Source organism: Pseudonaja textilis, chromosome 1, assembly GCF_049901715.1.
Source record: "Pseudonaja textilis isolate UNSWEBS1 chromosome 1, rPseTex1.2, whole genome shotgun sequence".
In the NCBI taxonomy this organism is placed as follows: domain Eukaryota; kingdom Metazoa; phylum Chordata; class Lepidosauria; order Squamata; family Elapidae; genus Pseudonaja; species Pseudonaja textilis.
In genome coordinates this window covers 33,271,259-33,287,567 of record NC_141990.1, presented here as the reverse complement: position 1 = coordinate 33,287,567, position 16,309 = coordinate 33,271,259, and the positions used below count along the sequence as shown (strand labels likewise).

Below are 16,309 nucleotides of genomic sequence, written 5' to 3'. Positions count from 1 at the left end.
GTTCTAATATAAGATTATTCATAATTAATAATTAAACCCCAGATTATAGAGTGATTTTGCCCCCTTTATATTTATACCTTGCACTCTGTGCTAAAGAGGGGAGAAAGCCTGTTGTTTTGTTTGTATTTTTGAGTTATTTTAACATTATATTTAACATTGAGTTATTTTGAATTTATATTGCCCAGAATTGTAATGGAGTCAGGCAACCTTATAAATAAGGCTAAACCAAGCAGAAAGAATTGAGAGATGAAAGGAAATAAACATTACAAAACAGAATCAAATTTTAGAAAAGCACCACATGCCATTTGTAATGAGAAAAGACTAGAGATAGAATATTTTGTTTCTATAAGTAGCTATCTTCTGTAGTAAGCCAGTAAAGCTGCTTTGGTATCTTCTAGGTAAAATGGTACATTCAGTCTTCGATTTAATTCTGATCATGAGAACAAAGTTCTCTAAATTTAGTTTGTTCAAGACTACCTGTATAAGCTTGGCCTGGTTCTAGTACGTTTTAGTGTGTGATGCTCCTGAGCGCTACTGTACAATATATGTACAGCTGAGTAATAATAGGTAACTGCTGAAAACTGCCTAACATTGAACTCTTACTGACTAGACAAGTAGAGCAGCATACGCAATAGCCAAAAAATAGCCACAAAATCCTTATTGTCAGAAATTAGATCAACATCTAGAATTTTAACTGTCTATCAAAACCTTTCCTATCAAAATCCTTCCTATTGACACCTGTCCTAACAATATTTAAAATTCCAATCCTGCTAATAGTGATTTATTTCAGTTATTACATGGTACTACTGTAGAATATTATTGAAAGTAATTGTCTTCCATCACCTCTTGCTGCTGCTTAATTGCTTCCTCTTCAGCCCCACCAGGTTAAAAAAATGCAAAGCAAACTTCCATCCAGAAATTGAATAGAACAAAATGTGGATAAGATCTGTTAGTATACAGTACCCCTCTGAGCATTATCTCACACCTCAGCTGTGTGAGCCAGGAGGCTTCCACAGGGTATTATTTTCTACTCAGAAAGATAGAAGAGAGCCTTATCCTGTATTTTGTTCAAGAAGAAATTTATATTGACTAGATATCTAGTAAAGTTTGCAAAGCACAATCCTCTAAGTGCCTTTGAGACACCAGTATGCCTAAAATACTCTGTGCATGTTAGTTATTTGTTCTGCTTTGCTTCTAATTTTATCTAAGACCTTCTGTTTCTTCTCAACGTAACACTTTGTCCTCTTTGAAACATTGTCTAGAGGTTCATTTAACTGGGGATATTGTCTGATTTAAAGAAATATACGTTTTAATGATCTGTTAATTTTTCAGTCTTTATTAATTTGCATATGCCAACATGTTTAGAATTTTTTAAATCGCATGTTTCATTTTTAGAGGATGCATGTTTGATTATAATATATGCCCTTTTGGAAAAAGCATTTCTTAAGTGAGTTAATAGGAAATACACTTCTAAACTGTAGTTGCTGCCCTATTTTATAAAGTTTATTAAAGGCTCCAAATCTTTGCAATTAATTGGAAGTTTCCTGTGTTTAATAATCTAAAGAATTTGATTAATAAAACATTACAGCCCCACTTTTCATTTCCATCCTTGCCAAGAATGAGGCAAGTTTCATTAAGCATGAGTGAAGTTAAAAATGTTTTTTATTAAAATTAGACTTCCTCTAAACCAGGGGTGTCAAACTCATGGCCCATGGGCTGGATGCGTCACATGCTGGCCCCACACCCACCCAGTTTAGCAAAGGGGAAAAAAGTCCCGATATGTCACATGACAATGCCGTGATGATGCGAGTTTGACAACCCTGCTCTAAATGGACAAGCTAACCTTTGCTTGTTTGAATTAAATATTTTGAAGATCAAAAGATACTGCTTAGAGCAGGACTGTCAAACTTGCGGCCCACAGACCGAATGCATCATGCACTGGCCATGCCCACACCTGGTTTAGCAAAGGGAAAAAAGTCACGATATGTCACATGATGCCACCGTGACAACGCAAGTTTGACACCCCTGGCTTAGAGGAATAATACTATAAGAGATTTGGATTTTTTAAAAATTTCTCGTGTTTGATAAAATCTCTTTATCACCAGCCAAAGCCTTATGAGGACCCAGATTGTTGGCCATATGCAGACTCTGTAAACCCTATAGAGAGGACTGTAAAGCAATATGTAAGTCTAAGTGCTATTGCTTATGCACAACAGCTAAAACATGCACGGTGTACAGATAACTTTTACCATAATAATATAATAATGTGTATATCTTCAAACTCTTAGTGATTTGATAAAATTACCAGCAGGATGGTATAAAAGGAGAAACAGAACTGTCCCCATGAACGTTTCAGATCTTGCCATAATCAGATCCTACCAGAATGTTTAGAGATCTTACCTGCTAATTTTATATGCGATTGGCAACTTGGTGTTGCTGTCTGGGAAATGAGAATTTTTATGGGAAAAAATTACTATTCATCAGTGACCAGTGAGATTTCATTGATTGGGATGTTTTGGAAGTGGGTATCAAGGTGGTTCCAAGATGGACTTTTGCCTAGAAAAATAACTTCTACCATTCTTATTCTCAAAGATTCCCAATTATGTGTCGCTGGTTAAGATTTTAATGTTGGTTAATTCTGATTTATTTTCAAAATACACAATTTTTTTGCCCTAATAGAATAATATTCCTATAGATTAATCAATGGAACAACTTGCTTGCCTCTAGAAGTTGGGAATGCTCCAACACTGGACGTTTTTAAGAAAGATCTGACATTTGTCTGAAATGTTAAAGGGTTTCCTGCCTAAGCAGGGGGTTGGATTAGAAACCTCCAAGCTCATTTCCAACTTTGTTATTCTATTTCTATGTTTTGGCTCTTTTTTCCCCATCGTATCTCCTAGTTACATCGAGCCAAGCTCTTTAAAGTTCCCTCTTTAACCACCACCACCCACCCACCCCACTTTTTTTTGGGGGGGGGGGCGTGGATTCAGCCTATCGAATTGGCTGGGATTAGCCGGTTGGGCTATCGCTCTCTTATGAATCTTGAGCCTTTCGAGTTTCCGTCGCGGCCTTTGCTGGCTGAGTTTCTGAGTTAGAGTACTGAGTTGGCTCTCAGTGCTTTTCTACCCCGAGTGACTGACTCTTCTTTCCCTGCAACCGTTATGTCCCGGATCCTCAAATCGGTGGATTACGAGGTTTTCGGCCGGGTTCAAGGTGAGCAGCGGAAAAAGATACGGAAACTAAATATTAGGAAAGGGGTCAGGAGGAAGAGAACTGCGCTGGCAAAAAATAACTTCAGAGCGCACGAACTGTCTCTCAGGTTACAAAGAAAAGCTGGCAAGGAGAACCGTTTATATAAAGCGAATTTAATTGCCAGATCATGCCGGCAGTGCTGGCTCAAACCTGTTCTGTGCTCAATTAGTCTTAAAAGTGAATTGAGCCGGCAAGGCTGCGCGGCAGGTGCACTCACTATTTCCATGCCCCCAGCTCCATTAATGTCCCAGTTACAAGTTACCATTACCTCCCGTGCTACCTTGGCAGGAGAGCTGTTCAACTGCTTTCTGGGATTAGCACGTGTTTTAAAAACGGGAGATAAATTTTCATTTTAAACTGGCAGTGAAAGATTACATTATTAAATCCTCTTTCGTGCAAAAGCTAGTCATCGGAGAGAATAGTCTTTTTCTTAATACATTTTATACATATTTATTGTTTATTGCACCCTCTGACTATTATTAAGTGTTATACCTCATGATTCTTGACTCTTGACGAATGTATGTTTTCTTTTATAAACACTGAGAGCATTTGAACCAAGAGAAATGCCTTGTGTGTCCAATCACACTTGGCCAATAAAGAATTCTATTCTATAAGGGATTTATCCACATCAGCCATCTTTCAAAACTGCACAAACACACTTCAGTGAAATACAAAGATGTAGTAGGAACAGCAATAACTTGACCAATATATGTGTTCTGTCTTCAGGGAAGGCACTGTAAACATTGTATTTGAGCAGTGATTATGGATGATGACTGAGCATTCCCTCCATGCTTTAGCCACATACTTTGAGGGATAGTTCAATCTTCTGTTTGTTTTCATAAAATTCCTCTTCAGCTCAAAGCCACTCATTCTGGGTAAAATGATTGTCGATTTGTCACTGAAATGACTGCACATCCAAATAAGCCAGGAAAAAAGAGAAATGGCTAAGAGCTTTGCCCATCAAAATATGGCCCTCTCTGATGTAGGGAGTAAACAGTTAAAACCACAATAATAAAAATAGAACTAAAAATGCAATATCCTTAATTTAAAACAAAAGTGTTAAAATATCTGACAACTAAATTAAAATGAAGAGTGGAGGATTAAAATTGATTGAGTGCAATAACAGAACCATAATAAAATATTTTCCTGGTAGGAAAATAATATAAAAATAGACACCGACAGGGCTTCCATGTAGGACATACCACAGTTAGGAATACTCTGAAAGTACATAGCTATGTAAAACTATGAAAGTACATAGCTGACTTCCACATCTAAAAGATGTAGAATGGAGAGTATGTCTCCACCATACATGTAAAGAAAAGCTATACTTCTCTGTACATATATCACTATTTCTGAATTGTTGTACAATTTGATGCATCTTGTAAAATGATAGGCACTCTCTCTTTCTATATGCGAATCTATGTAATAGTTCTGATTTAAATATTTTCTATCTAACAAATGTATGATATTGTAATTCCATTAACTGCTAAATATTTATTTATTTATTTATTTATTTATTTATGTAATTTATATGCCGCCCATCTCACTATCCAAAGTGACATATTCCAATTGTGAGTTATGATTATATGAGTGAAACACTTGAACTTAAACATATTTACATAAGTGAAAGATAATTGAATATATTATTTTATTAAAATATTTTCCTACCCTATATGTACCTGAGTAAAATCAATAGAACAGCAACCAAGTAGCATAATAAAAATACAGATGATAAACTGTGATAAGTTTTTTATTTTGCTTTGTTTATCAATTCTGAAATGATCCCAGAAGAACCTAATAAAGAAACTATACAACAACTTAAGCAAAAACAATTGAATATCATAGTGAGAAATTATTTTCCAATATTACCCTTAGCCCCAAATACAGTTCTATAACCCAGATGTGTATCTCATTAACAGTAGAGCCCAGTTGACAAATCTTCCACTGAATTCAGTAATACATCTGGATCTCATTGGCTCTTCCATTGTTCTTCCAATTTTCTTTGTTTCCCAAAATGTGTTACTTTTAATCACTTTTCATTTTACCAAACCTTCTATCAAAGTAAAAACTGTCTGGCAATCTTTGGTTGGTTGTTATAATGCTGTTTTATAAATAAAAATGAAATGTTGTTCCATTGAGCAAATATTTAAAGTTTTATTTTTATTTTTTGTATTCTTCTTTCTCAGGGGTTTGTTTCAGAATGGTAAGGCACCATGAAGTATATCATCTTTACATCACGTCTCTGTAACTTTTTTGAGAATAGAATAGAAAACCTGTGCCAGAGACTTCAAAAATCTGCAGTTCAAAGTTTCTGTGTTAATCTGGAGAGTTAAGTATCATATAACTGTAATGTGTGCTTTAGAGGAAATCCTTTGACACTAAACCCTGATTTTATGACCATTAGTTATATAAATATCCTAATCTGTTTAATGTTTTATTTAGCCACATAAGAAAAAAGGTACCAGTATTGTACAAAGGGTCCAAGGTTACATGGAAATCTTGCATTTCCCATTATCCATATTTAAGATTGTGCAACCTGGAAAGACGGGAAAGCTCATCTTTCATAATGATCAAGAAACACAAGCAGACTCTGTTCACTTTACAAAGCAAAGTAGAGATTGTTGAAGTGTTGGGAAAAGTTGAAACAGTGACAGTACTGTATTAGCAGAGGCATTTCAAATTGGGATATCTACAATTTTACAACCAAAGGTCAAAAGACACCTTCTTGTATTTTCAGCAGTGGAGAATGAAAATTGAAAATGAAATGGAAAACAATGAAATATGGAAAAAAATTGGCATTAGAAAATACTTTCTATGCAAGGTTTTTTCCAAACGAGTAGTCATGGTGAACAAGTGTCAAGCCCACTTCTGTGTGAAGAAGCCTTGGAAATGAACAGGAAATTAAATGGTAATCCAACTTTAAGGCAAGCTGAGGAAGGTTAACACAAATCAGGTTTTTCCATGGGATTCATCATTTTGGCATTCATTGTGTAAATTTTACACGCTGATCAAGCAGGTACACAGTGCCTGAAACAGAAATTCACATATTTCAAAAATGAGAACTTTAATGCTGAAAATATTTTTAACACTCTTATTATTTCTGGACCCTTCCACTCTGAAGTATGTAGTGTGTTGCAAAATTGCTTTGCAGTGGCTACAAGATCAACAGGACTGATATGTTGTACTGTTCCTGCAGGATTTAGCTGCAAAAAAGATAATTCTCTCAAATAAAAATATTTCAGAACATTATTTAAAAAATGCAGTATAACCATCTGAATGGACATAATCCAAATTCTTTTGGGCACAAAGTGCAAATTATACAGTTATTTGGTTCTCACTTAAAAAAATTAATCCAGATGAATATTTGTTCCGTGTATGAATTTTCTCTCTCCTACCACAGAAGCATCATTTATGTCTTATCTTGAAACTGTAAGTGCCAGGCACAGAACAAACTTATTTTAAAGCCTGGCACTTATTGTATCTTGAAGTAAATACAAACCATAGCTTATATCTTAAATTTCATAACATTTGCAGCATTCATGTGAAATGCTTCATTAGAGGACTCGGATTGGGGCAGAGTATCTAGAGAAGATAAGAGCATAGTTGCAAAAGATGTGTCATATTCTTGATGGCCTAATCTGAATAGTGTTTATATTAGTGTTTATATTATTATCTGTGCTGTGCTACACACAAACCTTTTTTTTAAAGCAGACACATTTCTAAACAGTTATCAGATGCAGCGAGGCTGTGTATTAATTAGAAGGGGTTTTTTCCTTACTTGTTTCAGTTTTTCTGCAAAAATCTGTATAAGTAAAAAGTTGAGGTTTTATGTTATTACTTTATTCTACTGCATCAAAACAAGTTGAAAATCAATGCTTTTCTTTTTCTTTTTCCTTTTGCCGTACACTTTTCTCTCTTTCCCTTTTCCTCCCTTATTTTCCTGTTATCTTTATTTTTCTTTGTATTTTATATTTTGATAAAATAATTAAGTATTTGAATCCAGCATTATAGGGCTGGAGAGGATATTGGAGGTCTTTTAGTACAATACCTTGCCCAAGGCAACTCTTTATACCATCCTGGAGAAATTATTTTTCCAAACTTTTCTTGAAAATCTGAAGTAATGAAGCACCTGACCCTGAGAGGCAAACTGCCCCATTGATTAATAGTTCTCACTGTCAGGAATTCTTCCTTATTTCCAGGTTAAATCTTCCTCTGACAAGCTTCCACTCATTGCTTTTTGTCCTTCTTTCAGGTGCTATGGAGAATAAATTGATGGCCTCTTCCCTGTGACACCCTTCAAGTATTGGAAGACTGCTATCATATCTCCCCAAACCTTCTCTTCATTAGACTGCCCATACCTAGTTCCCTTAGTTGTTCATTGTATGGTTTAGCCTCCAGGCTCCTTATCATCTTTGTAGCTGTTCTCTGCATTCTCTCTAGTGCCTCAGCATTTTTTTGTTTCATTATTGGAAGAGGGAAACCTCATTTTGCAGTAGTTCTTTTCTCAGGACAAATCACTGAATAAAACTGAAGTTTTGAGATTGAACTGTAAAGGTAGTCCTTGACTTACAATCATTCATTCAGTGACCATTTGAAGTTACAACGGCACTGAAAAAGTGACTTATAACTTTTTCATACTTATGCCTATTACAGCATCCCTGTGGGTCACATGTTAAAATTGAAATCCTGGCAACTGACTCAAATTTATACTGATTGGAATCATGTGATCACCATTTGCAACCTTCTGACCAGCAAAATCAGTGGGGAAGTCAATTCATTTAACCATGTTACTAACTTAACAACTGCAGTGATTCAGTTAACAACTGTGATAAAAAAGGTCGTAAAATGGGGCAAAACTCACTTAACATAAATTTTGGACTCAATTGTCGTCATAACTCAAGGACTGCCTGTACTGTCACAGTTTTAAATCCCGAATGCATGCTGATTATATCTTCTTCTTCTGTTTGTTTTCCAAACCAGTACACAGAGGATAAAGCTAGGAAAGTGGGTGTAGTTGGCTGGGTTAAAAATACCAGACAAGGAACGGTTACTGGACAAGTGCAGGGTCCAGAAGAAAAAGTGAATGAGATGTAAGTACACTGTTTCCTTGGTGTGCTGGCTAGCTTCAGTAAATTGCTAAGTTTGATTCAAATGCTGCTGCCAATTAATCAAGAACAAGCTTTCTAGAGATAGTGAAATTTAAACAATTCACCAAATGAATTTTCTTCAGAAGAAAACCAAACTGGTCATGAGAACTTGAAACCTTGAGCAAGCTAGACCAGAAATATAGAACTTCAAGACATCTCAGTATTGACCCTGATAGTGCTGAGAATTGTAGTTCAGGAACACTTGAAAGGTCATAGATTTCCCTCATGATCTAAAGTCTTCCAGAAGGGAAGTACATCTACCTTGTTGGCACCCTATTTTTCTAACCCAGCTAGTTGCTGTACTTGTCATTAATTGTGTTTTCTTTATATTTACTCTTAATCACATACTTTCTACAGTACTTCTGATTTTTATTATTAGAGCTTTTAATTCTTTTACATTTTCAGCTATTAGAGTAATATTATCAATGTAATGCTGGCTACTGATATTTCTTCCTCCAACTTTAAAACCATATCTGTCTTCTAATCCAGCTTCTAGATAGATAGACAGACAGACAGATAGACAGGAGACAGATATATGTACAGAGATAGATACACATATATATCTGTGTGTGTATGTGTGTAAGGAAAGACTCAAGGCTGATAGTGTGATTTTTTTTCTCCTTATAGTTTGTGGTTCCTAGTACTTTAAGAGAGAAAAGCACCACACCTGTACTGAAGGGATATAAAAGAGAAATGCTGAAGGCATAGGGTATGCTATTGATGGAAGAGAGAAAGGAAATTGTTGTAATGGAATGTGTGGATGACCTTGGGGGATAGGGTGGACAAATGCTACCTAGGAAACAATCAGAACAAGAGAGGTAGGAGCCCCCAGTGGTTTAATGGTCAGAGAAAGAAACTTAGGAAAGACCCACCCTAACTGATCAGTTAAAATGGGGTGGGAAGTCTGTCTTCAAATTTGCAGGAGTCTATTAATGTAATATTATGGCAAAGTAGACTTAGCTCATCTAATTGGGTTTCTTGTCCGGTTTGCCTGGAAGGGCTGACAATTGTGTTGGAAAATTAAAGCCAGTTATGTGTGAAAGAGGCAAAACTAAAGTAGTTGGAATGAGCAACGACCTTGAAATTATAACTATGAAAGAAGTAGCAGACCCTGAAAGCCTCATAATCTTTCCAGAAATGCAGACCAACTACAATCAGTCAGCAAGAAGTAATTGTTATTTTTCCTTCTTACAATCTAATGAAGACTGAAAGATGGAGAAGCAATTCAGGAAAAGGAAACAGTGCTAATTCAAACTTCAGTAGGACTTAACTGCTAAAAGTGGAGGATAGTATAGGATTAAATGTAAGGTAAAAAGAGATTAAGCCTGAATAAAAGGAACAGAATTCTCAGTGCTTTAAAATGAAGACAAGGAAAGAATCATGGTAATTCTGCTTTTAATCTAGAAAAGGTAGATAATTAAGGACACGGGGTAAAAGGGAAATTGTAACTTTGTTAAAGATATGATATCATTTATAAATTTAATATATACAAGTGAAACTCAAAAAATTAGAATATCGTGCAAAAGTAATGCAATTTTCAGTAATGCAACTTAAAAGGTGAAACTAATATATGAGATACTCCTTACATGCAAAGCAAGATAGTTCAAGCCGTGATGTGTCATAATTGAGATGATTGTGGTTTACAGCTCATGAAAACCCCAAATCCACAATCTCAGAAAATTAGAATATTGGGGAAAGGTTCAATATTCTAGGCTCAAAGTGTCTGACTCTAATCAGCTAATTAAGCCATAACACCTACAAAGGGTTCCTGAGCCTTTAAATGGTCTCTCAGTCTGGTTCAGTAGGAAGCACAATCATGGGAAAGACTGCTGACCTGACAGTTGTACAGAAAACCATCATTGACACCCTCCATAAGGAGGGAAAGCCGCAAAAGGTAATTGCAAAAGAAGTTGGATGTTCCCAAAGTGCTGAATCAAAGCACATTAATAGAAAGTTATGTGGAAGGGAAAAGTGTGGAAGAAAAAGGTGCACAAGCAGCAGGGATGACCGCAGCCTGGAGAGGATTGTCAGGAAAAGGCCATTCAAAAGTGTTGGGGATTTTCACAAGGAGTGGACTGAGGCTGGAGTCAGTGCATCAAGAGCCACCACACATAGACGGATCCTGGACATGGGCTTCAAATGTTGTATTCCTCCTGTCAAGCCAATCCTGAACAACAAACTACGTCAGGAACGTCTTACCTGGGCTAAAGAAAAACAGACCTGGTATGTTGCTCAGTGGTCCAAAGTCCTCTTTTCTGATGAGAACAACTTTTACATCTCATTTGAAAACCAAGGACCCAGAGTCTGGAGGAAGAATGGAGAGGCACACACTGCAAGAAGCTTGAAGTCCAGTGTGAAGTTTCCACAGTCTGTGTTGATTTGGGGAGCCATGTCATCTGCTGGTGTTGGTCCACTGTGCTTCATTAAGTCCAGGGTCAACGCAGCCATCTACCAGGAGATTTTGGAGCACTTCATGCTTCCTTCCGCAGACGAGCTTTATGGGGATGCTGACTTCATTTTCCAGCAGGACTTGGCACCTGCCCATGCTGCCAAAAGCACCAAAACCTGGTTCAATGACCATGGGATTACTGTGCTTGATTGGCCAGCAAAGTCACCTGACCTGAACCCCATAGAGAATCTATGGGGCATTGCCAAGATAAAGATGAGAGACATGAGACCGAACAATACAGAAGAGCTTAAGGCCACTATTGAAGCATCCTAGTCTTCCATAACACCTCAGCAGTGCCACAGGCTGATAGCTTCCATGCCATGCCGCATTGAGGCAGTAATTGCTGCAAAAGGGGCCCAAACCAAGTACTGAGTACATATGCATGCTTATACTTTTCAGAGGTCCGATATTGTTCTATGTACAATCCTTGTTTTATTGATTGCATAGAATATTCTACTTTTCTGAGATTGTGGATTTGGGGTTTTCATGAGCTGTAAGCCATAATCATCTCAGTTATGACAAATCATGGCTTGAACTATCTTGCTTTGCATGTAACAAGTCTATCTCATATATTAGTTTCACCTTTTAAGTTGCATGACTGAAATAAATGAACTTTTGCACGATATTCTAATTTTTTGAGTTTCATCTGTAATATAACGTAATGTTTATATATATATTAGGTTTAACACATTAGGAGTATATATTTTGTATAAAAACTTTATATACTGTACATATCAAAGCATTCAACCTCTTGCTCTGTGGTTTTTACCATAACTTAATTGGAACCCTCTCGATATTTAGAGAGAATAAATAAGGGGAGAGCAAACAGCTTTGTTCACTTCTTCGCCAATCTGCAGCTGGTCTGTTTTGCCATATTCTGATTGTACGGTGGCTTCCTGACCTGGGTATAGGTTTTGCGTGAGAACAGTCAGATGCCTGAAATTAAGAGGTTGGAAAAAGTTTTAAGATGACAACTGTTTGATAGAAAGAATGGAAGGCTCATGTGTATGTTTTTGTTGTTTTCAATTTCTTCTTTATTTCTTATTTTCTATCTTTGTTCATATGTGTATTTTATTATACTAAAAATATCTAATTAAAACAGGTGTTAGGTTAATATGATTGACACAATGAGAGGTCTTTCTATAACCATCAGTGTACATGCTGACTTCTTTTTGGTATTCCTTGGTGGTAATTAATTTCCCAATTATCCAGCATGCATCAGCAATAATGTCTTATAATGCTGGCTTGACCTTTTCTAAAGCTAGTTTGAACCTCTGGCTTTTCTCTTTTTCATGTGGGCTTTAATTTGGTTTGGATGATCCTAAGCATTGTTTTGCTAGCATGTGAAATTAAGTGTGTTGTATAATAGTTTTCATGTTCTAAGTCTCCTTTTTTAATTGGAATGTAGATTGACTTCTCCCAATTGATGAGCCATTGTGATATTCTCCAAATTTTCTGGCATAATTTGGTTAAAACCTTTATCAATTCTTCTGTTGCTTTCTATATTTCCATGGGTATTGCCAGTTCCTGTGGCTTTCCACTTTGGTAATGATTGAAGTGCTGACCCAACTTCATATTTTAACTAATAGTGTTTCATGAAAGTTGGAAATATCTTCTAAAACGCTTGGATGTTGACATCTTTTCTGTCAGACTTTAAGTATATGCCTTCCATCTTTGTTTGATCTTCTTTGAATCAGTTAATCTGGCCATTAGCATTCTTTAACAAAGTGATCTGAGATTTTTGAGTTTGGAGATCTTTTGGAAGACTTCCTTTGTTTTTCCATGTTTGATGTTTTTTGTAGATGTCATTATAATATTGCTCTTTGGCTTCTCTTCTGGGTAATTTCCACCATTTGTTCTGACTTCTGGTTTGCTTTTTTTCTCATTATCTTTGTTAGTCTTTTTTCACATCTATTATTAACTACTTGATTTCATTCCAGAGTTGCTCTGATTCCCTATCCATAGTTCAGGACTTCAAACCAGTTTGCAATGTTCTCTGTGAAATATTAGACATGTGCTCCAAATCATACTGTGGAAACTGGTTCATTTTCTTCTTTAGCTTAGCTTGGACCCTGAGCATGCGCATTATGTAATCTATTCTATGGTTAATCCTTTTGCTACCTGAGCTCTTCTATCCCCTTGAACCAATAATAGAATCAATTGGGTTTCAGTGACCTGACCCTCCATGTACATGCAGGCATTGCTTTGGTTGTTTGAAGACAGACAACCCAAACTTGCATTTATATAAATGAAAATTGAAGTCTCCCAATCCAACAAGAAGGAATCCACCCTAATTCAAATTGAGTTAATATGAAAAAAAAAGTTTGAAGTTTGAAATAGGATAGAGCAGGCCACACTCTTCTTGAGCCCTTTACATTTCATAATATTATAGAGATGGCATGATTATCATAGCCCAAAATAAAATATTTTTCTTTTGCTGAAAAGAGAAAATATATTGTAAAATTTTATTGTAAACCATGCTTGTCAAATGTAAGTATTTTAAAAGCCAAATTTTACATCTGGCCTTTTGCCAAGAGGAAATGGACGAGGGCACAATGGAAGCTTGTTAGTCTAGTTCCTGAAAGAAAGGAATCGGAGCATTAAGTACTGAGAAAACAAAACAATAAATCAAAGCAACTCATTATATGAGACTGATGAGAAGCAATTACAACACTGGAGAAATAGTATAGCTATGCTAGGATCATTGATGTATAATAACTCAAGTGAACATATATTTGGTGACCTGGTTTTAAGATACTGATTTTTCCAGGAATGTACAACTGAGATTAGAAATCACAATAATTATATTTTTACCAGTCTGATATTCTTCAGGTATATTAGATGACAGTGTAATTGTTTCCAGTCAACTTTGTCCAATCTCATACAGTGAAAAAGGACTAGAATATTAATATTTATTTTCTATATGCCACCATAATATGCATGGATTCCCAAATGTTTAGCAGAATGAACTATTAAAACTAAAGCAATAATAAAGAACAGACAAGTAGTACATTGCAATAATGTAGATAGTACCCCTCATCATACTCAAGAGCTCTGAAAAAGATTTCACTGGTTTCTAGAAGACCAATGGATTTGTGTGTGCTGATCTAACTTTTTGGGGAGGCTCTTCTAGAATTTAGAGACCACAGAGGAAGGGTTGGGGACACCATTATCCCTGTCTTCTTCAACTGTCAGCAGTGGGAGGATTTGTTGGGGAACATGCACTGAATGTATTATTTCTGCAAAGATCAAAACATGTTTGAGCTTTATGGACTAAAACAGCACTTTGAACTGAACCTATGAATCTATAGGCAGCAACTTTAAGACCCTCTGAGGGAGAATTTCTGTCACAAGGTGCTCCTGCTTAACCCAGACCAGGGTAGCTTCAAGATATCTTTGCTGCTGCAATTAAGCTGAGGTTACGAGTTTGTGCAGGACTCTCTGTGAGTCATGGGCCCAGAGTTTTGGTAATTGATGACAAAATTTATTATTATTTAGCTTGAAAATGTAATATTATTTACATGTATATTATTTTGCTAAATATTCCCAAATTGCATTTTAATCTGACTTGAGCCATACTAGGCCAGGGGTCCCCAACCTGTGGGCTGTGGCCCTCTAGTGGGGCATGAAGGGATTGCAACCAGACCACAGAAATGGCTGATGAGCGCACATGCGCATCCTCACTTGCACAAGCAACAGGCGAGCGTATGCACACACGCTTCATTTGTGTGGGTGGCAGGCCCTCACGCATGCCACTTGTGCAAATGGAACTGTTGTGTGCACACTTGTTGGCTGCTCATGTGGAACCATCCCCCTCTCCACCCTGGCAGTCCGCAAAGCCGGAAACTTGGAGTAACTCTTAACTAGGCTGTTGTAAACTGTATGTTTGACCCCTCTGGTTTAAATGATCAACTTCAAGATATGCTATAACTGGCTACATCTATATTTCCCTAAAAGAAAGTTGGAGTCAGGGCGCTACCGCTTCTTTAAGGGCAGTTGCCATCACCCTATATCAGAGAACTATTGATTACCTTCCAGATTCAGCTCATTACCATTACCCCAGCCACCTCAAGGAGTCTGAATGGGAATGAATCCAAGCCATCAGTGTGAAAGTACATTTAGCTCCTATTCACTCCACTGGAATCTATAGGTTAAGGACTCTCATATACTGTAAACTGCAAAAGGTGATGCCAGTTTAGACTCTGCCCCTGAAGTATTAAAACTATGGTGAATATCAGCAAAATGCTATGACAAGAAGTTACCACAACCAGACAGCAACTCTTCTTAATCTCTAAAAGGAACCAGCAGTCTTACAGAAGGTCACTGTATAATATCCCTATTACAAAGAGAAAAGTAAGAGCACTTCACTGCTATTACTACCACTTTATAGTTCAGATGTGAGCTTGTGCCTGGTCAGATTTGTGCGTTTCTGTCAATGAAGACTTGAAAACAATTGATAGATACAAAATTCAAATGCTCTCAAACATATGCCTTCACTTCAGATATGGTTAGTTCTTAGATAGGAACTACTAAGAAAACCCAGGGCTTAGGTTGGGGTGGGGGGTTATGAAAAATATTTAAGGAAAACCAGTGACAAATCAGTCTTGTACTGTTAACAAGAAAATAGTGTGGACATGCCCATTGGTCATGAGAAGTTGATCCCAATTTCAAAGAGGTTTTACCTTTTTTCATCAGCCAAGTTTAGGCAAGGGCTATTAAAGAAATAAACACTTGTTTGATGTTCTATGAAAATACAGGAAGACATTTTTGTATCTAACAAATTCACCATCAGTAAATTGCAAAAGGCAGCTTTATTCAGAACAGCTTATATCCTGCGACCATACCTCTAAAGCCACAAAACATTGACATTTGTCTATCCCAGGTCCTTAGGAAAGTGGATAAAAATATCCAAACCCAATCTGAACATCTGGCTAACTGCAACAAACCATTATGCTAATAAAATATTGATACAAATTAATAATTAAAAATAATAGGTAAATAAATAGACAGACAAACCTCAACGGGCAGACACAAAGGGATCACTGGGTCTTTTTCTGCCATCAGTTTTCTATATTTCTGTGTTTTTAGCACTGATGATGCAGTTTTTGTAATTGAATACTATAGATACATTTGAAGCCTTTATGAAGCTATGCATTAAAGGTATTATTGTAAGGTTTTATTACAGTACCTGGCACCCCAAATATTTAGCAGTTTATTGCCATATACAGTTAATTAAAAGAAATGCATTGTATGCACTGGATTGATTGTGCTCTTAGGGTTATGGGTTTTTTTAAAAAAATTTGCTAACGTATCTCTAGATGGAGCTGTTTGATGGATAATAGTAACTTCTGAACAGCAGTCTCCTTTGGATGCCGATGAATGCATTTTAAACTGCTCTGCAGTGAGCTTTGCCTCTTTTTTCAACACGAGACCCTCCCTTTTTTTTCCTACACTATCTTTA

General features: G+C 36.5%; 2 protein-coding genes and 1 long non-coding RNA gene across 4 annotated transcripts in view; 2 read left to right on the top strand and 1 right to left on the bottom strand.

Moving 5' to 3' along the window:
• The window catches only part of LOC148127561 (uncharacterized), a 100,999-nt gene that overhangs the window by 6,544 nt on the left and 78,146 nt on the right, over nt 1–16,309 (bottom strand). The window lies entirely within an intron of this gene.
• The window catches only part of CIMIP6 (ciliary microtubule inner protein 6), a 72,516-nt gene continuing 59,271 nt past the window's right edge, over nt 3,065–16,309 (top strand). For both annotated transcript variants that reach the window (XM_087930654.1, XM_087930652.1), the window contains exons 1-2: nt 3,065–3,213; nt 5,439–5,455. The gene's annotated coding sequence lies outside the window, so the exon portion shown is untranslated. The remainder of the gene's footprint in view (nt 3,214–5,438; nt 5,456–16,309) is intronic.
• ACYP2 (acylphosphatase 2) overlaps nt 3,065–16,309 on the top strand; it is a 45,636-nt gene continuing 32,391 nt past the window's right edge. The window contains exons 1-3 of the mRNA XM_026696029.2: nt 3,065–3,213; nt 5,439–5,455; nt 8,233–8,342. Coding sequence (XP_026551814.1) covers nt 3,162–3,213; nt 5,439–5,455; nt 8,233–8,342 — 179 coding nt within the window. The 5' untranslated portion in view covers nt 3,065–3,161. The remainder of the gene's footprint in view (nt 3,214–5,438; nt 5,456–8,232; nt 8,343–16,309) is intronic.